The 25,922-nt window shown below is 38.7% G+C and overlaps 1 protein-coding gene across 1 annotated transcript in view; it reads right to left on the reverse strand.

Moving 5' to 3' along the window:
* Positions 1-25,922, reverse strand: part of LOC121432078 (titin-like) — a 116,679-nt gene that overhangs the window by 11,286 nt on the left and 79,471 nt on the right. Inside the window, exons 34-39 of the mRNA XM_041629929.1 lie at positions 25,550-25,626; positions 24,726-24,892; positions 22,305-22,370; positions 21,379-21,661; positions 20,622-20,841; positions 312-4,022 (exon numbers count right to left, since the gene is read on the reverse strand). Coding sequence (XP_041485863.1) covers positions 312-4,022; positions 20,622-20,841; positions 21,379-21,661; positions 22,305-22,370; positions 24,726-24,892; positions 25,550-25,626 — 4,524 coding nt within the window. The remainder of the gene's footprint in view (positions 1-311; positions 4,023-20,621; positions 20,842-21,378; positions 21,662-22,304; positions 22,371-24,725; positions 24,893-25,549; positions 25,627-25,922) is intronic.

Genomic DNA, 25,922 nt, shown 5'->3' on the forward strand with positions numbered 1-25,922 from the left:
TTAGGAGCGATCTTAATTTCTACTTCAGTGGGAGCCGTTTCCTCTGGTTGAGATGGTTCAATAGTAACAACTGTCTCCTCTGGTGCTGCTTCTGTTGGTTTGTCCAGAGTGATCTCAATTTCCTCCAGAGTTGCTTCTTCAGCCTTACGTTTCTCAACCATCTCGATGTGTTTCTTGATGACCTTAGTCTGGATTACACCTTTCTTCCTCAAAACCTTTTCATACTGCTCGGGTTGCACATCCTTAAGAAGTTCAAAGACTTCTTCTGCTTCCTTTTCTTCTGGTTTCTTTTTTATGATCTTAACCTCGACCTTTTCCTCCTCCTCTGGTTTCTTAGGAGCGATCTTAATTTCTACTTCAGTGGGAGCCGCTTCCTCTGGTTGAGATGGTTCAATAGTAACAACTGTCTCCTCTGGTGCTGCTTCTGTTGGTTTGTCCAGAGTGATCTCCATTTCTTCCAGAGTTGCTTCTTCGGCCTTACGTTTCTCAACCATCTCGATGTGTTTCTTGATGACCTTAGTCTGGACGATACCTTTCTTCCTCAAAACCTTTTCATACTGCTCGGGTTGTACATCCTTAAGTAGTTCAAAGACTTCTTCTGCTTCCTTTTCTTCTTTGGTCAGAGGTTTCTTCTTTTCAGGCACCTTTACCTCAACAGCCTCTTCCTTTTCTTCTGGTTTCTTTTTCGTGATCTTAACCTCGACCTTTTCCTCCTCCTCTGGTTTCTTAGGAGCAATCTTAATTTCTACTTCAGTGGGAGCCGCTTCCTCTGGTTGAGATGGTTCAATAGTAACAACTGTCTCCTCTGGTGCTGCTTCTGTTGGTTTGTCCAGAGTGATCTCAATTTCCTCCAGAGTTGCTTCTTCAGCCTTACGTTTCTCAACCATCTCGATGTGTTTCTTGATGACCTTAGTCTGGATTACACCTTTCTTCCTCAACACCTTTTCATACTGCTCGGGTTGCACATCCTTAAGAAGTTCAAAGACTTCTTCTGCTTCCTTTTCTTCTTTGGTCAGAGGCTTCTTCTTTTCAGGCACCTTTACCTCAACAGCCTCTTCCTTTTCTTCTGGTTTCTTTTTCATGATCTTTACCTCAACCTTTTCCTCCTCCTCTGGTTTCTTAGGAGCGATCTTAATTTCTACTTCAGTGGGAGCCGCTTCCTCTGGTTGAGATGGTTCAATAGTAACAACTGTCTCCTCTGGTGCTGCTTCTGTTGGTTTGTCCAGAGTGATCTCCATTTCTTCCAGAGTTGCTTCTTCGACCTTACGTTTCTCAACCATCTCGATGTGTTTCTTGATGACCTTAGTCTGGACGATACCTTTCTTCCTCAAAACCTTTTCATACTGCTCGGGTTGTACATCCTTAAGTAGTTCAAAGACTTCTTCTGCTTCCTTTTCTTCTTTGGTCAGAGGTTTCTTCTTTTCAGGCACCTTTACCTCAACAGCCTCTTCCTTTTCTTCTGGTTTCTTTTTCGTGATCTTAACCTCGACCTTTTCCTCCTCCTCTGGTTTCTTAGGAGCAATCTTAATTTCTACTTCAGTGGGAGCCGCTTCCTCTGGTTGAGATGGTTCAATAGTAACAACTGTCTCCTCTGGTGCTGCTTCTGTTGGTTTGTCCAGAGTGATCTCAATTTCCTCCAGAGTTGCTTCTTCAGCCTTACGTTTCTCAACCATCTCGATGTGTTTCTTGATGACCTTAGTCTGGATTACACCTTTCTTCCTCAACACCTTTTCATACTGCTCGGGTTGCACATCCTTAAGTAGTTCAAAGACTTCTTCTGCTTCCTTTTCTTCTTTGGTCAGAGGCTTCTTCTTTTCAGGCACCTTTACCTCAACAGCCTCTTCCTTTTCTTCTGGTTTCTTTTTCATGATCTTTACCTCAACCTTTTCCTCCTCCTCTGGTTTCTTAGGAGCGATCTTAATTTCTACTTCAGTGGGAGCCGCTTCCTCTGGTTGAGATGGTTCAATAGTAACAACTGTCTCCTCTGGTGCTGCTTCTGTTGGTTTGTCCAGAGTGATCTCCATTTCTTCCAGAGTTGCTTCTTCAGCCTTACGTTTCTCAACCATCTCGATGTGTTTCTTGATGACCTTAGTCTGGATGACACCTTTCTTCCTCAAAACCTTTTCATACTGCTCGGGTTGCACATCCTTAAGAAGTTCAAAGACTTCTTCTGCTTCCTTTTCTTCTTTGGTCAGAGGTTTCTTCTTTTCAGGCACCTTTACCTCAACAGCCTCTTCCTTTTCTTCTGGTTTCTTTTTTATGATCTTAACCTCGACCTTTTCCTCCTCCTCTGGTTTCTTAGGAGCGATCTTAATTTCTACTTCAGTGGGAGCCGCTTCCTCTGGTTGAGATGGTTCAATAGTAACAACTGTCTCCTCTGGTGCTGCTTCTGTTGGTTTGTCCAGAGTGATCTCCATTTCTTCCAGAGTTGCTTCTTCGGCCTTACGTTTCTCAACCATCTCGATGTGTTTCTTGATGACCTTAGTCTGGATTACACCTTTCTTCCTCAACACCTTTTCATACTGCTCGGGTTGCACATCCTTAAGAAGTTCAAAGACTTCTTCTGCTTCCTTTTCTTCTTTGGTCAGAGGCTTCTTCTTTTCAGGCACCTTTACCTCAACAGCCTCTTCCTTTTCTTCTGGTTTCTTTTTTATGATCTTTACCTCAACCTTTTCCTCCTCCTCTGGTTTCTTAGGAGCGATCTTAATTTCTACTTCAGTGGGAGCCGCTTCCTCTGGTTGAGATGGTTCAATAGTAACAACTGTCTCCTCTGGTGCTGCTTCTGTTGGTTTGTCCAGAGTGATCTCCATTTCTTCCAGAGTTGCTTCTTCAGCCTTACGTTTTTCAACCATCTCGATGTGTTTCTTGATGACCTTAGTCTGGATGACGCCTTTCTTCCTCAAAACCTTTTCATACTGCTCAGGTTGTACATCCTTAAGTAGTTCAAAGACTTCTTCTGCTTCCTTTTCTTCTTTGGTCAGAGGCTTCTTCTTTTCAGGAACCTTTACTTCAACAGCCTCTTCTTTTTCATCTGGTTTCTTTTTCATGATTTTAACCTCGACCTTTTCCTCCTCTGGTTTCTTAGGAGCGATCTTTATTTCTACTTCAGTCGGAGCCGCTTCCTCTGGTTGAGATGGTTCAATAGTAACAACTGTCTCCTCTGGTGCTGCTTCTGTTGGTTTGTCCAGAGTGATCTCCATTTCTTCCAAAGTTGCTTCTTCAGCCTTACGTTTTTCAACCATCTCAATGTGTTTCTTGATGACCTTAGTCTGGATGACGCCTTTCTTCCTCAAAACCTTTTCATACTGCTCAGGTTGTACATCCTTAAGTAGTTCAAAGACTTCTTCTGCTTCCTTTTCTTCTTTGGTCAGAGGCTTCTTCTTTTCAGGAACCTTTACTTCAACAGCCTCTTCCTTTTCTTCTGGTTTCTTTTTCATGATTTTAACCTCGACCTTTTCCTCCTCTGGTTTCTTAGGAGCGATCTTTATTTCTACTTCAGTCGGTGCCGCTTCCTCTGGTTGAGATGGTTCAATAGTAACAACTGTCTCCTCTGGTGCTGCTTCTGTTGGTTTGTCCAGAGTGATCTCCATTTCTTCCAAAGTTGCTTCTTCTGCCTTACGTTTTTCAACCATCTCAATGTGTTTCTTGATGACCTTAGTCTGGATGACACCTTTCTTCCTCAAAACCTTTTCATACTGCTCGGGTTGCACATCCTTAAGAAGTTCAAAGACTTCTTCTGCTTCTTTTTCTTCTTTAGTCAGAGGCTTCTTCTTTTCAGGCACCTTTACCGCAACGGCCTGTTCCTTTTCTTCTGGTTTCTTTTTCATGATCTTAACCTCAACCTTTTCGTCCTCCTCTGGTTTCTTAGGAGCGATCTTAATTTGTACTTCAGTGGGAGCCACTTCCTTTGGTTTAGATGGTTCAATAGTAACAATCTCGACAGTTGAAGTTGTGTCTGATACCGGCTTCTGATCTGTAGTTATTTCAAGTGAGATTTCCATTTCTTCCGGTAGCTTTCCATCCTGAAATCAGAATCGACGAAATTCGAATTGTACCCTTGATGGTATAATGCAAACTTCATGCACTCAAACGGCTGAAAAACCCCAATGCTGGTTGAACGCAAGCGTTGCCAATCTTGTCATGCGAAGTGCGCTTCATGCGAAGTTCCGATATGTACACCATGCATTAAGCTTCAGCACGGAAACGAAAATGTAAGCTTGCTGATAGGATGACCCATTTTCAGCCCATTTTTCAACGCTCACTTGGCATTTCGGACATTTATACCCTCCTAATGCTCATCAGTGTCTATTAGAAATAACGGGTTGAAGATGATAGCCCCATCCGCAATAAAATAAAAGAAACAGCAACTCCACTGGTCCATGCAATAGTGAAATTAACATGCTGAATATCAGAGTATTGTCTTAATTATTCTTTACATGTATTGATTTTTCACAAGCAAAATGTGGTGCATCAATACAAAATACCTACGTTCATATCAGGTAGAATAAAAGAAAAATACCATGCCATCAAAATAAATGTATATTGTGAACAAACCTTGTACTGCAGCAAATGATATACTTTTTATAAATATGTGGAATAGAAGCGGCGTTGTCATTTTAGTAAAAGAATGTGCTTATCATCAAAGCAAAACTTGTGAATAGATTAAAAAGAAGTTGTGTCTGATAATTCATCTTATACATATACATATGAGTTGTACTAATGAAAGGAAATCCAAATTTCAATGACTATTTATGACAGAATTTTCAAGTCAATGATTCAAGAAACCCATATCAGCTAAAAGAACGACGTATTATACATCCAGAAATACCTCATTGATGTTTCAAGGATCATGACTGAAGAATATTTTTCTAAAAATGGGTGGTACTGACTGCTGAATGTCAGTTTCTTCCACTGTAGAGGTTCAAGTACATATTATGTTAAAGGAAGTCGTGAGATTTTTCTTTCAGTTTACATTATTAATGGTGTCCAAAGTGTTGAGTATGTTGGTGAACAAAGTCGAATCTTCCATGGTATTTTCAAAATATAAATGGTGATCATTGATGCCAAGAATACATTCAAACTATGATCGGATGAAGTGTAGGGAATATGAAATTTATTGTCACTGAATTATTATTTCTTTCTTAAAAAAGAGATATACTTGTATAACTGAAATTACCTGAATAATATAATTCATACGAGTCAAATTTCATTGTTCCAGTAGAAAATGAAGACAAGCAAGAGAGAAAAAGACAGAATTAAAACTAGCTATCCATTCATGATAAAATGATGCAAATAAATGTACTAATCGCATGCTCCAGACTGTTTAACCCACATCTGAGGGATTATAGGCTAAAGTCAACAGACATCAATGTGCACCTTGTAAAAAAATGAGAATCCATTAACCAAAATAAATTTCAAAACTAGCATCTGATTCAGAACGATTAAATATGGTGGGAAAGAATATCTGTATGACAAGGCTGCAATAGGTCAATCTTTAACATAATCAAAATGCTTGGCGAATAGGCAACAGCAATGAATATGTAACATATCCAACCCTTGCTGAAAGACATTTCAACCTTCCTCAGCAAACTATTTCCCCTGACATTTCTTGTACTCTACGTTAATAAGCGAAACTGTTGCTCGTTTGCCTTGCCCTCACTTTACTATAATTCGTTCATATTAAAGAGGCCATGATGATATCACTTCATCTGTCAGTTATTTGAACAGCATCTTATAATGTGGGAAATCTGTTCCTTGCACCCTCCACTGGAATTTGTTTGGTCGAAAGCCTATTTTGACTTTTTATTTTTGTTTCAATTTCGTTTTTCTAAGTCAAAATAAAGGTTACTTCTTTCTCTCACTGAGAAAAATGTGTTGTCCGTTATTGAATTTTTTGAAAAACTTGGGAGTTTGTTCGAGGGAATTCTTCACTCATTTGGAGAGCCAAGAAATATGTAAATTTAAGACTTTAAAGGGAAAGGTCACCCTGAAAAAAAGTTTATCTTAAAAATAACAGGAAAAGTTAATTTGAAAAAATGTTGCTGAAGGCTTAAGAAAAATCCATCAAAGAATAAAAAAAAGTTATTAGAATTCTAATTTTACGATTTGTAACGTCATATGCAAGCAGCTTTCCTACATATCGTATCGAAATGTCATTTTCTAAAAAAATGGAAATGGTTTTCACTATACGTTCAGTATATCAATAGACAATTCATATTTCACACCCATTCCTAAAAAGAAAACAAAAATATGTCACCACAAACCATTAAAAAATTTAAATTTATGCATTTTATATTACATAACAAAAATGGGGCATCTGCTCGTATATTACCTCACAAATCCCAAACTTAAAATGTTAATATATTTCTCAATACTAAATGGATTTTTCTCAAACGTTTACCAATATTTTCACAAAAAAAATCTGCTACTTTAACAACAAACTTTTCTTTCAGGGTCAACTTCCCCTTAAATGAACAGCTCCATAGTTATGTTTTAGTAGTATTCTTCGTAATTATCCTCGTTGTAATCCTTCTAGTGCCTAACAATCGGCTAGATTCTATTACTTTCACTTCTATGTCAGTGATTTAATTGTATGGGCAGTGGGGTATCTTGGGCCCAGGGCATCAGGGCTGCAGTAGCATTAAAAACTATCTTGAGCATGATAGCAATTGAATATATAAGAAAATATTTGAAATCTGTGTCTGACAGATATGATTCTGGTAAAAAAAAATCCCCTTTTAATCAGAAAGCGAAGCAAGAGACTGACAGCAGTTGTTGGTTCCATAGGTGCGTTGATACTAGGATTTAAAGTTTTGAAGCAAATCGCCCAAGTCATCCATAGCATTTGACAAATGAGAAACAGGCAACTTTAAACATTCCATAATATTCATATCTAGAGAGTCTACATGCTTGGTCAATGAATCTATTTAGACCACATTTTCTTCAAACAAGATAATTTATCATGTCTTTCCTACAATATAACAATGCTATTTAACGAAATATTTGACGCCTAGGTAGATCTTTGTCATTTGATTGGTTGGTCGATATCTATCATTCAGCCCATTTTACATTGATGTCAGCAACCGTGCAAATTCGATCCATTCAAGTGTTATTTTGGATCCATACGATTTTGTATTGCACGTGCGCACCCAGACTGCAGGCACGCATAATCAAAAGAAACAGCTTGCACTGCATGAGCATATTTTGCAATGAAATATACATATTTTATATAAAGAAGAATCTATTTCTAGGTGTCATATAAACCGAATAATGAATATTCTTTTCATTCGATGGAAGATGAAATGAATGATCCTTGGATCATTTCATCTTCACCTCATGAAGTATTCTGTCCATTGCACTCATAAACATTCATTATTTGTATAATGTCAGAATTAACTATCAATGCGAATGAGTAAATTTCCACAAGGCAATAGTTTTTAAAGGGGAATGAAACCTTTCGAAAGAGAAAAAATCTAAGAAAATTTGAGAAAAAATGGACCAATAATGAGAAAGTCATGAACATTTGAATATTGCATCTTATTCCAAAGGTTTCATTTTCCATTCACTATCACTGTGAATAAGATAGCTTTCCATAAGGTGATAGTTCTCATTCTTTCTCATGAAATGAAAGGAGAAAAGGAGAGAAACAGCCATGATAAAAATGAATTTTTTTTCTTCAATATGGATAAAATGACATAATGTGTTCATATCAATAGAATTTAGGAAATATTGAAAATATGGAAATAATTCTAACTGAATATTACATGAGTCGTAAGCAAGCCTTACCTTTGTTTTTTTAATGGTGTGTTGAATGGCAGATTGGTCATCTTCAAATTTCAAAACTACATCGGCAGAATCAGATTTGTATGCAGCAGATTCTTCTTCTTTCTTACGTGCCTCAACAATATCAATATGTTGCCTAATGGCTTTGTACTGTGTGATGCCTTTCTTACGTAAAACGTTTTCATATTCAACAGGTTCAACATTCTTCAGAAGTTGGTAGATTTCTTCCTCCTCCTGTTCTTCCTTAGTCATAGGTTTCTTCTTCTCTTCTGGCAGTATGATTTCAAGGGAGACTTCTCCCGGCACTGCTTCCTCTGTTTTAGTAGGAGCTATTTCAAGAGTGATTTCAGTTGGTTCAACTTCTTCTGGCTTGACACCAACAATGGTTACAGCCGTCTCCTCAGTAATAACCTCGGTTGGCTGTATAGTCACTTCCTCCATCTCGGCCAAGACAGCCTCCTCAGCAAGTTGTTTTGTAACCCTTTCAATATGTTGCCTAATGGCTTTGTACTGTATGATGCCCTTTTTACGTAGAACCTTTTCATATTCAACAGGTTCAACATTCTTCAGAAGTTGGTAGATTTCTTCCTCCTCCTCTTCTTCCTTAGTCATAGGTTTCTTCTTCTCTTCTGGCAGTTTGATTTCAAGGGAGACTTCTCCCGGCACTGCTTCCTCTGGTTTAGTAGGAGCTATTTCAAGAGTGATTTCAGTTGGTTCAACTTCTTCTGGCTTGACACCAACAATGGTTACAGCCGTCTCCTCAGTAATAACCTCGGTTGGCTGTATAGTCACTTCCTCCATTTTGGCCAAGAGAGCCTCCTCAGCAAGTTGTTTTGTAACCCTTTCAATATGTTGCCTAATGGCTTTGTACTGTATGATGCCCTTTTTACGAAGAACCTTTTCATATTCAACAGGTTCAACATTCTTCAGAAGTTGGTAGATTTCTTCCTCCTCCTGTTCTTCCTTAGTCATAGGTTTCCTCTTCTCTTCTGGCAGTTTGATTTCAAGGGAGACTTCTCCCGGTATTGCTTCCTCTGGTTTAGTAGGAGCTATTTCAAGAGTGATTTCAGTTGGTTCAACTTCTTCTGGCTTGACACCAACAATGGTTACAGCCGTCTCCTCAGTAATAACTTCGGTTGGCTGTATAGTCACATCCTCCATCTCGGCCAAGACAGCCTCCTCAGCAAGTTGTTTTGTAACCCTTTCAATATGTTGCCTAATGGCTTTGTACTGTATGATGCCCTTTTTACGTAGAACCTTTTCATATTCAACAGGTTCAACATTCTTCAGAAGTTGGTAGATTTCTTCCTCCTCCTGTTCTTCCTTAGTCATAGGTTTCCTCTTCTCTTCTGGCAGTTTGATTTCAAGGGAGACTTCTCCCGGTATTGCTTCCTCTGGTTTAGTAGGAGCTATTTCAAGAGTGATTTCAGTTGGTTCAACTTCTTCTGGCTTGACACCAACAATGGTTACAGCCGTCTCCTCAGTAATAACCTCGGTTGGCTGTATAGTCACATCCTCCATCTCGGCCAAGACAGCCTCCTCAGCAAGTTGTTTTGTAACCCTTTCAATATGTTGCCTAATGGCTTTGTACTGTATGATGCCCTTTTTACGTAGAACCTTTTCATATTCAACAGGTTCAACATTCTTCAGAAGTTGGTAGATTTCTTCCTCCTCCTGTTCTTCCTTAGTCATAGGTTTCTTCTTCTCTTCTGGCAGTTTGATTTCAAGGGAGACTTCTCCCATCACTGCTTCCTCTGGTTTAGTAGAAGCTATTTCAAGAGTGATTTCAGTTGGTTCAACTTCTTCTGGCTTGACACCAACAATGGTTACAGCCGTCTCCTCAGTAATAACTTTGGTTGGCTCTATAGTCACTTCCTCCATCTTGGCCAAGACAGCCTCCTCAGCAAGTTGTTTTGTAACCCTTTCAATATGTTGCCTAATGGCTTTGTACTGTATGATGCCCTTTTTACGTAGAACCTTTTCATATTCAACAGGTTCAACAATCTTCAGAAGTTGGTAGATTTCTTCCTCCTCCTGTTCTTCCTTAGTCATAGGTTTCTTCTTCTCTTCTGGCAGTTTGATTTCAAGGGAGACTTCTCCCGGCACTGCTTCCTCTGGTTTAGTAGAAGCTATTTCAAGAGTGATTTCAGTTGGTTCAACTTCTTCTGGCTTGACACCAACAATGGTTACAGCCATCTCCTCAGTAATAACCTCAGTTGGCTGTATAGTCACTTCCTCCATCTCGGCCAAGACAGCCTCCTCAGCAAGTTGTTTTGTAACCCTTTCAATATGTTGCCTAATGGCTTTGTACTGTATGATGCCCTTTTTACGTAGAACCTTTTCATATTCAACAGGTTCAACATTCTTCAGAAGTTGGTAGATTTCTTCCTCCTCCTGTTCTTCCTTAGTCATAGGTTTCTTCTTCTCTTCTGGCAGTTTGATTTCAAGGGAGACTTCTCCCGGCACTGCTTCCTCTGGTTTAGTAGGAGCTATTTCAAGAGTGATTTCAGTTGGTTCAACTTCTTCTGGCTTGACACCAACAATGGTTACAGCCGTCTCATCAGTAATAACCTCGGTTGGCTGTATAGTCACTTCCTCCATCTCGGCCAAGACAGCCTCCTCAGCAAGTTGTTTTGTAACCCTTTCAATATGTTGCCTAATGGCTTTGTACTGTATGATGCCCTTTTTACGTAGAACCTTTTCATATTCAACAGGTTCAACATTCTTCAGAAGTTGGTAGATTTCTTCCTCCTCCTCTTCTTCCTTAGTCATAGGTTTCTTCTCTTCTGGCAGTTTGATTTCAAGGGAGACTTCTCCCGGTATTGCTTCCTCTGGTTTAGTAGGAGCTATTTCAAGAGTGATTTCAGTTGGTTCAACTTCTTCTGGCTTGACACCAACAATGGTTACAGCCGTCTCCTCAGTAATAACCTCGGTTGGCTGTATAGTCACATCCTCCATCTCGGCCAAGACAGCCTCCTCAGCAAGTTGTTTTGTAACCCTTTCAATATGTTGCCTAATGGCTTTGTACTGTATGATGCCCTTTTTACGTAGAACCTTTTCATATTCAACAGGTTCAACATTCTTCAGAAGTTGGTAGATTTCCTCCTTCTCCTGTTCTTCCTTAGTCATAGGTTTCTTCTTCTCTTCTGGCAGTTTGATTTCAAGGGAGACTTCTCCCGGTACTGCTTCCTCTGGTTTAGTAGGAGCTATTTCAAGAGTGATTTCAGTTGGTTCAACTTCTTCTGGCTTGACACCAACAATGGTTACAGCCGTCTCCTCCGTAATAACCTTGGTTGGCTGAAAAGTCACTTCCTCCATCTTGGCCAAGACAGCCTCCTCAGCAAGTTGTTTTGTAACCCTTTCAATATGTTGCCTAATGGCTTTGTACTGTATGATGCCCTTTTTACGTAGAACCTTTTCATATTCAACAGGTTCAACATTCTTCAGAAGTTGGTAGATTTCTTCCTCCTCCTGTTCTTCCTTAGTCATAGGTTTCTTCTTCTCTTCTGGAAGTTTGATTTCAAGGGAGACTTCTCCCGGCACTGCTTCCTCTGGTTTAGTAGGAGCTATTTCAAGAGTGATTTCAGTTGGTTCAACTTCTTCTGGCTTGACACCAACAATGGTTACAGCCGTCTCCTCAGTAATAACCTCGGTTGGCTGTATAGTCACTTCCTCCATCTCGGCCAAGACAGCCTCCTCAGCAAGTTGTTTTGTAACCCTTTCAATATGTTGCCTAATGGCTTTGTACTGTATGATGCCCTTTTTACGTAGAACCTTTTCATATTCAATAGGTTCAACATTCTTCAGAAGTTGGTAGATTTCTTCCTCCTCCTGTTCTTCCTTAGTCATAGGTTTCTTCTTCTCTTCTGGCAGTTTGATTTCAAGGGAGACTTCTCCCGGTATTGCTTCCTCTGGTTTAGTAGGAGCTATTTCAAGAGTGATTTCAGTTGGTTCAACTTCTTCTGGCTTGACACCAACAATGGTTACAGCCGTCTCCTCAGTAATAACCTCGGTTGGCTGTATAGTCACATCCTCCATCTCGGCCAAGACAGCCTCCTCAGCAAGTTGTTTTGTAACCCTTTCAATATGTTGCCTAATGGCTTTGTACTGTATGATGCCCTTTTTACGTAGAACCTTTTCATATTCAACAGGTTCAACATTCTTCAGAAGTTGGTAGATTTCCTCCTTCTCCTGTTCTTCCTTAGTCATAGGTTTCTTCTTCTCTTCTGGCAGTTTGATTTCAAGGGAGACTTCTCCCGGTACTGCTTCCTCTGGTTTAGTAGGAGCTATTTCAAGAGTGATTTCAGTTGGTTCAACTTCTTCTGGCTTGACACCAACAGTGGTTACAGCCATCTCCTCAGTAATAACCTCGGTTGGCTGTATAGTCACATCCTCCATCTCGGCCAAGACAGCCTCCTCAGCAAGTTGTTTTGTAACCCTTTCAATATGTTGCCTAATGGCTTTGTACTGTATGATGCCCTTTTTACGTAGAACCTTTTCATATTCAACAGGTTCAACATTCTTCAGAAGTTGGTAGATTTCTTCCTCCTCCTGTTCTTCCTTAGTCATAGGTTTCTTCTTCTCTTCTGGCAGTTTGATTTCAAGGGAGACTTCTCCCGGCACTGCTTCCTCTGGTTTAGTAGGAGCTATTTCAAGAGTGATTTCAGTTGGTTCAACTTCTTCTGGCTTGACACCAACAATGGTTACAGCCTTCTCCTCAGTAATAACCTCGGTTGGCTGTATAGTCACTTCCTCCATCTCGGCCAAGACAGCCTCCTCAGCAAGTTGTTTTGTAACCCTTTCAATATGTTGCCTAATGGCTTTGTACTGTATGATGCCCTTTTTACGTAAAACCTTTTCATATTCAACAGGTTCAACATTCTTCAGAAGTTGGTAGATTTCTTCCTCCTCCTGTTCTTCCTTAGTCATAGGTTTCTTCTTCTCTTCTGGAAGTTTGATTTCAAGGGAGACTTCTCCCGGCACTGCTTCCTCTGGTTTAGTAGGAGCTATTTCAAGAGTGATTTCAGTTGGTTCAACTTCTTCTGGCTTGACACCAACAATGGTTACAGCCGTCTCATCAGTAATAACCTCGGTTGGCTGTATAGTCACTTCCTCCATCTCGGCCAAGACAGCCTCCTCAGCAAGTTGTTTTGTAACCCTTTCAATATGTTGCCTAATGGCTTTGTACTGTATGATGCCCTTCTTACGTAGAACCTTTTCATATTCAACAGGTTCAACATTCTTCAGAAGTTGGTAGATTTCTTCCTCCTCCTGTTCTTCCTTCGACATAGGTTTCTTCTTCTCTTCTGGCAGTTTGATTTCAAGGGAAACTTCTCCCGGTATTGCTTCCTCTGGTTTAGTAGGAGCTATTTCAAGAGTGATTTCAGTTGGTTCAACTTCTTCTGGCTTGACACCAACAATGGTTACAGCCGTCTCCTCAGTAATAACCTCGGTTGGCTGTATAGTCACTTCCTCCATCTCGGCCAAGACAGCCTCCTCAGCAAGTTGTTTTGTAACCCTTTCAATATGTTGCCTAATGGCTTTGTACTGTATGATGCCCTTTTTACGTAAAACCTTTTCATATTCAACAGGTTCAACATTCTTCAGAAGTTGGTAGATTTCTTCCTCCTCCTGTTCTTCCTTAGTCATAGGTTTCTTCTTCTCTTCTGGAAGTTTGATTTCAAGGGAGACTTCTCCCGGCACTGCTTCCTCTGGTTTAGTAGGAGCTATTTCAAGAGTGATTTCAGTTGGTTCAACTTCTTCTGGCTTGACACCAACAATGGTTACAGCCGTCTCATCAGTAATAACCTCGGTTGGCTGTATAGTCACTTCCTCCATCTCGGCCAAGACAGCCTCCTCAGCAAGTTGTTTTGTAACCCTTTCAATATGTTGCCTAATGGCTTTGTACTGTATGATGCCCTTTTTACGTAGAACCTTTTCATATTCAACAGGTTCAACATTCTTCAGAAGTTGGTAGATTTCTTCCTCCTCCTGTTCTTCCTTCGACATAGGTTTCTTCTTCTCTTCTGGAAGTTTGATTTCAAGGGAAACTTCTCCCGGTATTGCTTCCTCTGGTTTAGTAGGAGCTATTTCAAGAGTGATTTCAGTTGGTTCAACTTCTTCTGGCTTGACACCAACAGTGGTTACAGCCATCTCCTCAGTAATAACCTCGGTTGGCTGTATAGTCACATCCTCCATCTCGGCCAAGACAGCCTCCTCAGCAAGTTGTTTTGTAACCCTTTCAATATGTTGCCTAATGGCTTTGTACTGTATGATGCCCTTTTTACGTAGAACCTTTTCATATTCAACAGGTTCAACATTCTTCAGAAGTTGGTAGATTTCTTCCTCCTCCTGTTCTTCCTTAGTCATAGGTTTCTTCTTCTCTTCTGGCAGTTTGATTTCAAGGGAGACTTCTCCCGGCACTGCTTCCTCTGGTTTAGTAGGATCTATTTCAAGAGTGATTTCAGTTGGTTCAACTTCTTCTGGCTTGACACCAACAATGGTTACAGCCGTCTCCTCAGTAATAACCTCGGTTGGCTGTATAGTCACTTCCTCCATCTCGGCCAAGACAGCCTCCTCAGCAAGTTGTTTTGTAACCCTTTCAATATGTTGCCTAATGGCTTTGTACTGTATGATGCCCTTCTTACGTAGAACCTTTTCATATTCAACAGGTTCAACATTCTTCAGAAGTTGGTAGATTTCTTCCTCCTCCTGTTCTTCCTTCGACATAGGTTTCTTCTTCTCTTCTGGAAGTTTGATTTCAAGGGAAACTTCTCCCGGTATTGCTTCCTCTGGTTTAGTAGGAGCTATTTCAAGAGTGATTTCAGTTGGTTCAACTTCTTCTGGCTTGACACCAACAGTGGTTACAGCCATCTCCTCAGTAATAACCTCGGTTGGCTGTATAGTCACATCCTCCATCTCGGCCAAGACAGCCTCCTCAGCAAGTTGTTTTGTAACCCTTTCAATATGTTGCCTAATGGCTTTGTACTGTATGATGCCCTTTTTACGTAGAACCTTTTCATATTCAACAGGTTCAACATTCTTCAGAAGTTGGTAGATTTCTTCCTCCTCCTGTTCTTCCTTAGTCATAGGTTTCTTCTTCTCTTCTGGCAGTTTGATTTCAAGGGAGACTTCTCCCGGCACTGCTTCCTCTGGTTTAGTAGGAGCTATTTCAAGAGTGATTTCAGTTGGTTCAACTTCTTCTGGCTTGACACCAACAATGGTTACAGCCGTCTCCTCAGTAATAACCTCGGTTGGCTGTATAGTCACTTCCTCCATCTCGGCCAAGACAGCCTCCTCAGCAAGTTGTTTTGTAACCCTTTCAATATGTTGCCTAATGGCTTTGTACTGTATGATGCCCTTTTTACGTAAAACCTTTTCATATTCAACAGGTTCAACATTCTTCAGAAGTTGGTAGATTTCTTCCTCCTCCTGTTCTTCCTTAGTCATAGGTTTCTTCTTCTCTTCTGGAAGTTTGATTTCAAGGGAGACTTCTCCCGGCACTGCTTCCTCTGGTTTAGTAGGAGCTATTTCAAGAGTGATTTCAGTTGGTTCAACTTCTTCTGGCTTGACACCAACAATGGTTACAGCCGTCTCATCAGTAATAACCTCGGTTGGCTGTATAGTCACTTCCTCCATCTCGGCCAAGACAGCCTCCTCAGCAAGTTGTTTTGTAACCCTTTCAATATGTTGCCTAATGGCTTTGTACTGTATGATGCCCTTTTTACGTAGAACCTTTTCATATTCAACAGGTTCAACATTCTTCAGAAGTTGGTAGATTTCTTCCTCCTCCTGTTCTTCCTTCGACATAGGTTTCTTCTTCTCTTCTGGAAGTTTGATTTCAAGGGAAACTTCTCCCGGTATTGCTTCCTCTGGTTTAGTAGGAGCTATTTCAAGAGTGATTTCAGTTGGTTCAACTTCTTCTGGCTTGACACCAACAGTGGTTACAGCCATCTCCTCAGTAATAACCTCGGTTGGCTGTATAGTCACATCCTCCATCTCGGCCAAGACAGCCTCCTCAGCAAGTTGTTTTGTAACCCTTTCAATATGTTGCCTAATGGCTTTGTACTGTATGATGCCCTTTTTACGTAGAACCTTTTCATATTCAACAGGTTCAACATTCTTCAGAAGTTGGTAGATTTCTTCCTCCTCCTGTTCTTCCTTAGTCATAGGTTTCTTCTTCTCTTCTGGCAGTTTGATTTCAAGGGAGACTTCTCCCGGCACTGCTTCCTCTGGTTTAGTAGGAGCTATTTCAAGAGTGATTTCAGTTGGTTCAACTTCTTCTGGCTTGACACCAACAATGGTTACAGCGGTCTCCTCAGTAATAACCTCGGTTGGCTGTATAGTCACTTCCTCCATCTCGGCCAAGACAGCCTCCTCAGCAAGTTGTTTTGTAACCCTTTCAATATGTTGCCTAATGGCTTTGTACTGTATGATGCCCTTTTTACGTAAACCTTTTCATATTCAACAGGTTCAACATTCTTCAGAAGTTGGTAGATTTCTTCCTCCTCCTGTTCTTCCTTAGTCATAGGTTTCTTCTTCTCTTCTGGAAGTTTGATTTCAAGGGAGACTTCTCCCGGCACTGCTTCCTCTGGTTTAGTAGGAGCTATTTCAAGAGTGATTTCAGTTGGTTCAACTTCTTCTGGCTTGACACCAACAATGGTTACAGCCGTCTCATCAGTAATAACCTCGGTTGGCTGTATAGTCACTTCCTCCATCTCGGCCAAGACAGCCTCCTCAGCAAGTTGTTTTGTAACCCTTTCAATATGTTGCCTAATGGCTTTGTACTGTATGATGCCCTTTTTACGTAGAACCTTTTCATATTCAACAGGTTCAACATTCTTCAGAAGTTGGTAGATTTCTTCCTCCTCCTGTTCTTCCTTCGACATAGGTTTCTTCTTCTCTTCTGGAAGTTTGATTTCAAGGGAAACTTCTCCCGGTATTGCTTCCTCTGGTTTAGTAGGAGCTATTTCAAGAGTGATTTCAGTTGGTTCAACTTCTTCTGGCTTGACACCAACAATGGTTACAGCCGTCTCCTCAGTAATAACCTCGGTTGGCTGTATAGTCACATCCTCCATCTCGGCCAAGACAGCCTCCTCAGCAAGTTGTTTTGTAACCCTTTCAATATGTTGCCTAATGGCTTTGTACTGTATGATGCCCTTTTTACGTAGAACCTTTTCATATTCAACAGGTTCAACATTCTTCAGAAGTTGGTAGATTTCTTCCTCCTCCTCTTCTTCCTTAGTCATAGGTTTCTTCTCTTCTGGCAGTTTGATTTCAAGGGAGACTTCTCCCGGTATTGCTTCCTCTGGTTTAGTAGGAGCTATTTCAAGAGTGATTTCAGTTGGTTCAACTTCTTCTGGCTTGACACCAACAATGGTTACAGCCGTCTCCTCAGTAATAACCTCGGTTGGCTGTATAGTCACATCCTCCATCTCGGCCAAGACAGCCTCCTCAGCAAGTTGTTTTGTAACCCTTTCAATATGTTGCCTAATGGCTTTGTACTGTATGATGCCCTTTTTACGTAGAACCTTTTCATATTCAACAGGTTCAACATTCTTCAGAAGTTGGTAGATTTCTTCCTCCTCCTGTTCTTCCTTAGTCATAGGTTTCTTCTTCTCTTCTGGCAGTTTGATTTCAAGGGAAACTTCTCCCGGCACTGCTTCCTCTGGTTTAGTAGGAGCTATTTCAAGAGTGATTTCAGTTGGTTCAACTTCTTCTGGCTTGACACCAACAATGGTTACAGCCGTCTCCTCCGTAATAACCTTGGTTGGCTGAAAAGTCACTTCCTCCATCTTGGCCAAGACAGCCTCCTCAGCAAGTTGTTTTGTAACCCTTTCAATATGTTGCCTAATGGCTTTGTACTGTATGATGCCCTTTTTACGTAGAACCTTTTCATATTCAACAGGTTCAACATTCTTCAGAAGTTGGTAGATTTCTTCCTCCTCCTGTTCTTCCTTAGTCATAGGTTTCTTCTTCTCTTCTGGCAGTTTGATTTCAAGGGAGACTTCTCCCAGCACTGCTTCCTCTGGTTTAGTAGGAGCTATCTCAAGAGTGATTTCAGTTGGTTCAACTTCTTCTGGCTTGACACCAACAATGGTTACAGCCGTCTCCTCAGTAATAACCTTGGTTGGCTGTATAGTCACTTCCTCCATTTCGGCCAAGACAGCCTCCTCAGCAAGTTGTTTTGTAACCCTTTCAATATGTTGCCTAATGACTTTGTACTGTATGATGCCCTTTTTACGTAAAACTTTTTCATATTCAACAGGTTCAACATTCTTCAGAAGTTGGTAGATTTCTTCCTCCTCCTCTTCTTCCTTAGTCATAGGTTTCTTCTTCTCTTCTGGCAGTTTGATTTCAAGAGAGACTTGCTCAACAAATTCAGTATCAGGTTTTGCCTGTAAGAACAGAAGGCAATGACAGTTATCTTGCCCACTTTTATTAAAAAAGGGAGAACAATCCTGATTGGAAGCCATGCCGAAACCATGCTGCAGATGACTCACAGTTTTCAATCCAGAAAGATAAAAATACCATTCAGACATAGCTAAAGTAAAATGTGACATTGAAAATAATTGATGCAAATAAGCAAGAATATCATAGTCCAGTCCGCAACATCTCTTTCCTTTATTTCCAAGAATATCTGACTTTTTTCTTGTAAGTACCTGTCAGGGTCTCAGAAAAGCTGTGAGTAAAAAGATGTTTTGAGATGTGTTTCTGAAATATCTCATTCACTCACTGAAAACATTATCAACATTCTGAAAAAAAAACATTCCTCATAAGTATGCCTCTGTCTTGCTAATGAAGTCATGCTTAACTCCTTGCCCCCATTAAAGGGATTCTTGGAGAAAATATGCAACGGTTCAAGAGCATGACAGAGTTTAAAAATCCATTTAACAAGATGGATTGCAAAGCCCGCCTTGCAACTGAAGGTGTGATTCAGCCATGGCCATTCTGGCATCACAGAATCATGCTAAAACTCACTGAGAAATTATGTAATACCAGCAATAACAAAATTACTTTACCTTGCATTAATGGCTTTACAAGTGGCATCGAATCCTTACTAAAATATAAAGAGACCTTGATCTACTTGTCAAAAAAATTGTTACTTTACCTTTCTTGAATTCCAGAATAGCTGACTGAAAAAAACCCACATTCTCTATCATTTTTAGAAATTAGTCAACATAATGCATGAATAAAAATAAGGAATCTCAGACAAAAGAAATCGGAAATGGTCTGTGTATAATCTATATTAGTCTGTTGTTAGGTTCTGTAAATCTGATTCTGTAAATATATTTATTCATGTTTAAATTTTAATTCTTTGTTTGATAATGTGAATGAGTATCTGTTTCAACACATGTTATTTAAAATTATGTGTAATAACTATAATGTCTGAGGTCAATCCCACTAGCATTTCAGAAGATTTGCAAAGTTTTAGGCCTATATTTGATGAACATCAGCAACATTCATGAAACATGCTTGTTTGAGTCACGAACACAATAAACAGTGAAGACACGTTTTTCTGTTCCCAGGATTTTTGAGCTGTAAAACATGTTTGGTTGTGGAAGACATCGTATAATTCACCTTATTAAACCTTTATTACAGACTGCTTTAGACAAGCTAAAGTGTCATATATCATAGTGTATTAAATGGGGAAATTATACTTCAGCCTCTCAAGTTGTTCGAGAAATAAAATATTTAGAAAATGGTAGATTTATGATTTAAGATTAAAATATTTTAGCGTAAGGAAAATAAAGCATGCTTTTCCAATCAGTTGTATGTTATTTTATTGAAGGAATCTTCTTATGTTGTATTTAAGTGAGAGCATAAGCCTAGCTGATGTGATTTCAAAATGAAACTTCGCAATGAGAATAAAACCACTTTGTGACAAATTTTATAACCATATTTATAAATATTTAATCCTTTTAGAAGTAATTTACCACTTGTCAAATCATCCAGATAGCAGTATGTAAATAATGACAAGACAGAAAATGAAAGCTTCAAAACCAAAGTGACACTTGGCTGCGACAATGAAGCAAAAATAACAAGATGAATGTAGGTGCATCAATATAACACAGTGGGGGCAAAGGCCATAACTATCCACTTGTAATATGCTGGCAAAGAATGTAACAAACTTTAATAAGAACCTATTACGAGCTTGTCATCAATGAGACTGAATAATCACATTCATGAAGATTTATGAATAAACCGCGAATTATTGCATACCCATAGGTACATTGGTCTTGAAGACAAGCAAATATTACAGAAGCCAAGAAATAGAAAATAATATGCCTCATTCACATGCACGCCATGATAGAATAAAAGAAATCTTGAAATAATTCAAGCAATATCACGGCCATAATAAGAAGTGCATATCAAGTACCAAGCAAAAATAATAGTACATGCGTGAGAGCATGGTACACAGTATCCATAAAAAAAATCATTACTAAATTGTTGACTTTAATAAGAGTTCTCATATTGTGTATATTAATTCCCTTGTTGCTTAAGAATCATATTGTTCTACATCTTGTGCTACATCTACTTTTTTTCTGAATGTTGAGTATATATTAAACACATAAAAGACATTTTCTGCATAAGTTTGGTTTTAATTGACCAATTGAAATTTTTTTTTTAACATACACTATTGAAAAAGTTTTTAAATCTTATCAGACACATTACTTTTATGTACAGTACTTGTTGGTATATCAATGAATACCACAGACAAGATAATTTGTAATAAGACGGACAAGGATATACTAAACAAAAAGGAGTAATTACCAATCTATTTTTATTTTATTGACATAAAAACAGTGAACGAGCATGACGGGAAACATAAAACTTACCTCCAACTGAGCCTCAACTTCTGTCTTATGTCTTTCTTCCTCCTCAGCCTTCTTCGTCTTCACCATTTCAATGTGCTTCCGGATGACCTTGAAGTCGATGATGCCATGCTTTCGAAGGATCTTCTCATAGTTCTTTGGCTCCTCATCCTTAAGCAATTCGAAGATTTCGATATCGGCCTTGGATTCAACCACCTCAGGCTTCTTCTCTTCTGGTTGTGGTCTGTAATTCAAGATGTATTCAAATCAATTGATTAACAATTACTTGTTTTAAGCGGAATAAGTTAATGTAAATTATCTCACAAATGGTATAGCATTTTCTTGTTGGGCCTGTGGCTGAAATGAAATCAGTAAATTAATGTTACTATGGTGTCATGCAGTTTCAGAAAGATCAGAAGTATGACTTCTACACCAACAATTTGGTCACTCTGACCTGCCTCTTGGGCTAACAAGTTTTTAAAAAATTGTCGAACTTATATTGATGGTAACTTTGTCTGTTCACATCAATTTGAACATAAATTGAGAAAGTCATGTTACAAATTATTGTCTTGAAATGATAACTTTTGTCCATGAAAACTTTGCTTGTGTGCATATTATTTCACCATCACGATTGTGAATTTTATCAACAGAAATGCAAAAGAACCACACAGATCTATCTAACTCTGCGTTTTCATCAATAGCAAGAGAGATAAATGTATTCTCAAAGAAATGCAGGTACATCAATTTATCTTTTGTCAAACTGTTACCCAACCCAACTCACTTTTTAAGTTTAGTCTGCGCTGCTTCCGGTTCTTCCTTAGGTTTCTCTTTGACCACAAGAGTAACCGTCAGCTTAGCCTCTCCATGTGGGTTGGTCAGTTTGCAGACGTACTTGCCAGCATCAGTCATCTTGGCAGATGTGATGGTGAAGACGGTCTCACCAGTTGTCTCTTCAGATTCGATGATGTACTGGGTACTAGGTTTGATGGCTTTCCAACCTTTATTCCATGTTAGGGTCGGGTAGGGGAATCCCTCAATCGTAAACCTGAAAGTCGCATCTTCGCCTACAAATACAGGTATAAAGAAGATATAAGTATGTATACAATAATGCACATTTAATGGCATGTTTGTTACAACTCCGCTATTTTTACTGCAGTTACGGTGAAAAGGACAATTCTATACAAAATCATGGTATTTTATTTAAGCTAAAATTGTATACATATGAATATCATATGTGTATGTAAAAATCGTCAATATATATTTTGGCATGAAGATAAATGATTTCATGAGTATTACAGCTATCAAACTCAATCATGAACACTGATTCTAAGCATCATGACCACTGGATTTAAAGGTTTGCAATGTATTGCAAAGTAGTAAATCGATAATTCAGGTCAATTGCATAAACACTACATATTAAAGAATGCAAAATCACCAATCAGATATGTTAGATTAAAATTTGAGTTGAATAATATGTAAAAAGAGACATATTTTTTGTCCTTGAATTATGAGTAATAAAATAGGCCCCTTGCATAAAACTTTTTACCTGAGAAAAATCAGGTTGTTTTTACTGGAGTTTTTGCCCTGTGTTAAAGTCAATGGCAGAAATCATACTAACCTTAGTTTTCATTTTTTTACCAGAATTTTCTCAGGCAAAAAGTTTTATGCAACAGGCCCAAGGTTGTGCAAAATAGTTTGAAAGCTTACCTTCTGTCACTTCAAGTGTGATAGTTGTCTCTGAGAAAGATGGCTTGGTCGGCTTGGGTTTCTCAACTGGAAATGATCATTTATTGAAATACATTAGATTCCTTTATCAGTAGGTAGAGTTTAGACTAGACAAGTTAATGCTTAAATGTATTCTACACCAATTCCCAAGTGTTTTCCATTTATAGTGTGTTTGTAGGGAGAACTAATTATTTTAATATCCAAGAAAATGTAACAAATAAAGAGAATCATGAGGTTTTTGGTTTCATTCAAATTAGATTGTTATTTCTTCATTTTAATTTCCATTCTCTGATGAAGCCTTTTGATTCAATATCAATTGGGGATGTATGTGTGTTAGTTTGACTTAATACGCACTATGCCCATCCCAAAATAAATGTCACAACACACATACAAAACTTCTGATGAGGAATTTGAAAATGGGGGTCAACATAAATCATGTAGATGTACATTCACTGTGAACATCGAAACAAGAATTGAAGAAATATAGACAAAGCAATGCAAGATCTGTCAAGTTCGATAAATTAACCCTCAAATTAGTCGAGCTTGTCCTATCTTGCTTTTTTTTATTTTATCAAATATATCACAATAACATTTAACATGTGTATGTGTTTAACTACAACTCTATTACAAATGGTTAAATATACCAACAAAGGACAAGAAGAGAGAATATATGTGTATATCTGACACATAATATTTTATATGTATGTTTTATATACATATGTATATAGATATTCATTTCAAATGTTATGTAATGAGATAATGCCATATGCTCCTGTATGTATTGAATTAGACGTATACCTGAATGGTTTTAAATTCTGATATGCTGAGTCAAAGCGAATCAATGCCTATGACACCCCCCTCCCCGGTTAACAATGTTCAGCAGTACTTCAATTCATAATGACACTTAAGGCATGGTCACACCGCCCGAGCGTTGTTGGAGCGGTCGTGGAGCAGAGAGAAAAAATCATCATCGCTCGCTCCTGTTCACCATTTTCGATTTTGATTGTTTTTATTTTGTCTTCTATTTTTTTTCCCCCCCAATTTTGTGAGCAAAATTTGACCCCCTCTCCCTACCGCTCCAACAACGCTTGGGCGGTGTGACCAGGCCTTTACCTATACACTCTGTGAGACCATTTAAGTGTCATCATACTCATCAGAGTGCTATACCAATATGTTTTACAGAGTGATATCAAATTCCATGGCATATGGAAATGTGTGCAACATACAATGCAGACTTTGAAATAAATTCAAATGAACACATGCAAATAAAAGTACGTATCTTTATTTCCATGAAAATAAAATCATCGTGCATTTGCTGGAAGGATGGAATCTACATTGACATTGGTACTAAGGTAAAAATAAACTAAGGTTAATTGAAAGAGAGGTATGGGTCAGTCACTGTGAAGTGAATACCTAGCTGCGATCATGCCATCAGCTTTTGCTAAATCTACCACGATAAAAGCATATTCATGCAATTATCTCTCTAAAACTCCTACTTGATGCAAAATTTATTCTTTGTCATAATGAACATCAAATTATATTAAATTTTGTCATTTCTCCTAATTTGAGAAGAGTGAAATCAATTTGTAAGCACAAGTGCAAATTCATCTATTTCTTTGAACTGAAGAGACAATAAAATATGGGTGTGACAGGTTGTTGTGAACAATTTTCTTTATGAAGTGGAAAAAGGGTTGAAAATACTTTCAAATGGTGTTTACAGCTACTGGATATATTATAATTGTGAAATCACATCACATTCCTATGATTTGAATAAACAACATTTTTAATATTACATCAACTTTCCAAGATAATCAAACATATTTGTTGTTTTCATTTAGAACTTAAACAGTAGAAATGCCACAAAATATTAAATCATAATTATTTGATCACATAAGGTAATATAGATCAGTAATACAAATGGGAAAGTGATATTGTTGTGGGCTTTAAAAGAAACTTTGCATTTCGAGTTATTCTAAACCACTTATACTGTTTTGAGACATATACAATATTCAAGAATGTAACAATACAAAGAAAGTGTAATTTTTGAAACTAGTAAAAATGGATGATAATTTAAGAGCTGAAGAATCTTATTTTATCTTGAATGGCTAATTAATAGGTAACTACCTAAATAAAGATGAATCCAACACCAATATTGAAACTTATGGTGGTAATAACTGGGGGTTTCTAAAAAAAGAAACACCTGCAGAGGGTTATGCAGTGATACAGGATTGTTGTCATGTCAGTGCATGAGTTATTATTTATCTTGTGAGTTGTAAGTGAAGCTCCCAATCAGAAACTACCATAATACAACACTAAAAATAGTGGAAAATGAAAGTCGGTTCATGCATGGATGATTGTGTAGAAAATGATGGTGGTGCAAAAGGGTAATTTGATGTGGCCTACTCTTGACGGTCACTTTCGCGGACGAGATATCCTCTCCGACGTCACTGACTGCCATGCATTCGTATTTGCCCTGGTCAGCAGGTTTGGCTTGGAGGATTTCAAGAGTGGCAACCCCAGCTTCATAAGTTTGTGTCTGGGTAGGTGTGGGCTCCAGGAGCTGGCCTTCCCTGTAGAGTAATGAATATCACAAGAGGAAACCATCAACAAGCAGGCAAAACAAAGCTTGATAATGAATTGATATATGCTTTTCATACTGCATTTCCTTATTCCTTAACCCCGGACTATCCTTAACCCCACATTATTTGCTTAGCCAGAATTAATGCCTGACCCCAGACTATCGCACAGCTCATGAATATTAATGATTTTTTCGCCATGCAGTGCCTGATTAACATGCAATTTCGACTTCTAGCCTTGTTGGGTTTCAGACTGCAGGTCTTAGCACTGCAATTGCAATGTTAGCACTGCTATAAGATGGCTAACCCTGCATTTTGATAGCTCCTGATAGCACCATACTTTTTACTGTACAAGCCCACTTTGGTAAAACGTAGTGCGAAAGTAAAGCGGACTAAGCTTAACCCCAGGAAATATCTGTAGTGTGAAAAGTGTCAAAGTCTCACATGATGAAATGTCATCTTAAATTGTGGTCTAATTTCATTAAACTAGATAAGACCAAGCTTGGTTAAAGATCCACAAGGTAAGGTCAAACGGTAAACATACAAATCAAAATAATTCCCAGTTTTAACCAATCCAAAATATGAATACCAGTCAAATCACTGATATCTAGATTAACGCTGTGTTGTGTTTATACAATGAGATGAACTTACTTGTACCACTCAACATCTGGTGTAGGTTCTCCAGTCACAGTACAGGTTAGCAGGACAGAGGCCCCAGACTTCACAGTCTGTGTAAAAATATTGGTGATCAAAGTTACAGAATATTTTTTTTTAATTATATATTCTGGCCTGTACACAATGGAGGGACTCAGTTACCCCACACTATTCCCATTTCTTTTGCATTTTATTATTTGATAAGAAATAAAGTGTGTGATACTATCAGCTTCCTCATTTGCATACCCCCTAAAATGTGCATATTATTATTTGTTATGCTTTTTTTTCTCTACTTGTGCAACCGAACTTATTATTTTTTGGGTGGACTTGAAATATAGGAAAAAAAGGGACTTCACCGGGTTTAAAAAAA

Source organism: Lytechinus variegatus, chromosome 1, assembly GCF_018143015.1.
Source record: "Lytechinus variegatus isolate NC3 chromosome 1, Lvar_3.0, whole genome shotgun sequence".
Classification (NCBI taxonomy): Eukaryota; Metazoa; Echinodermata; class Echinoidea; order Temnopleuroida; family Toxopneustidae; genus Lytechinus; species Lytechinus variegatus.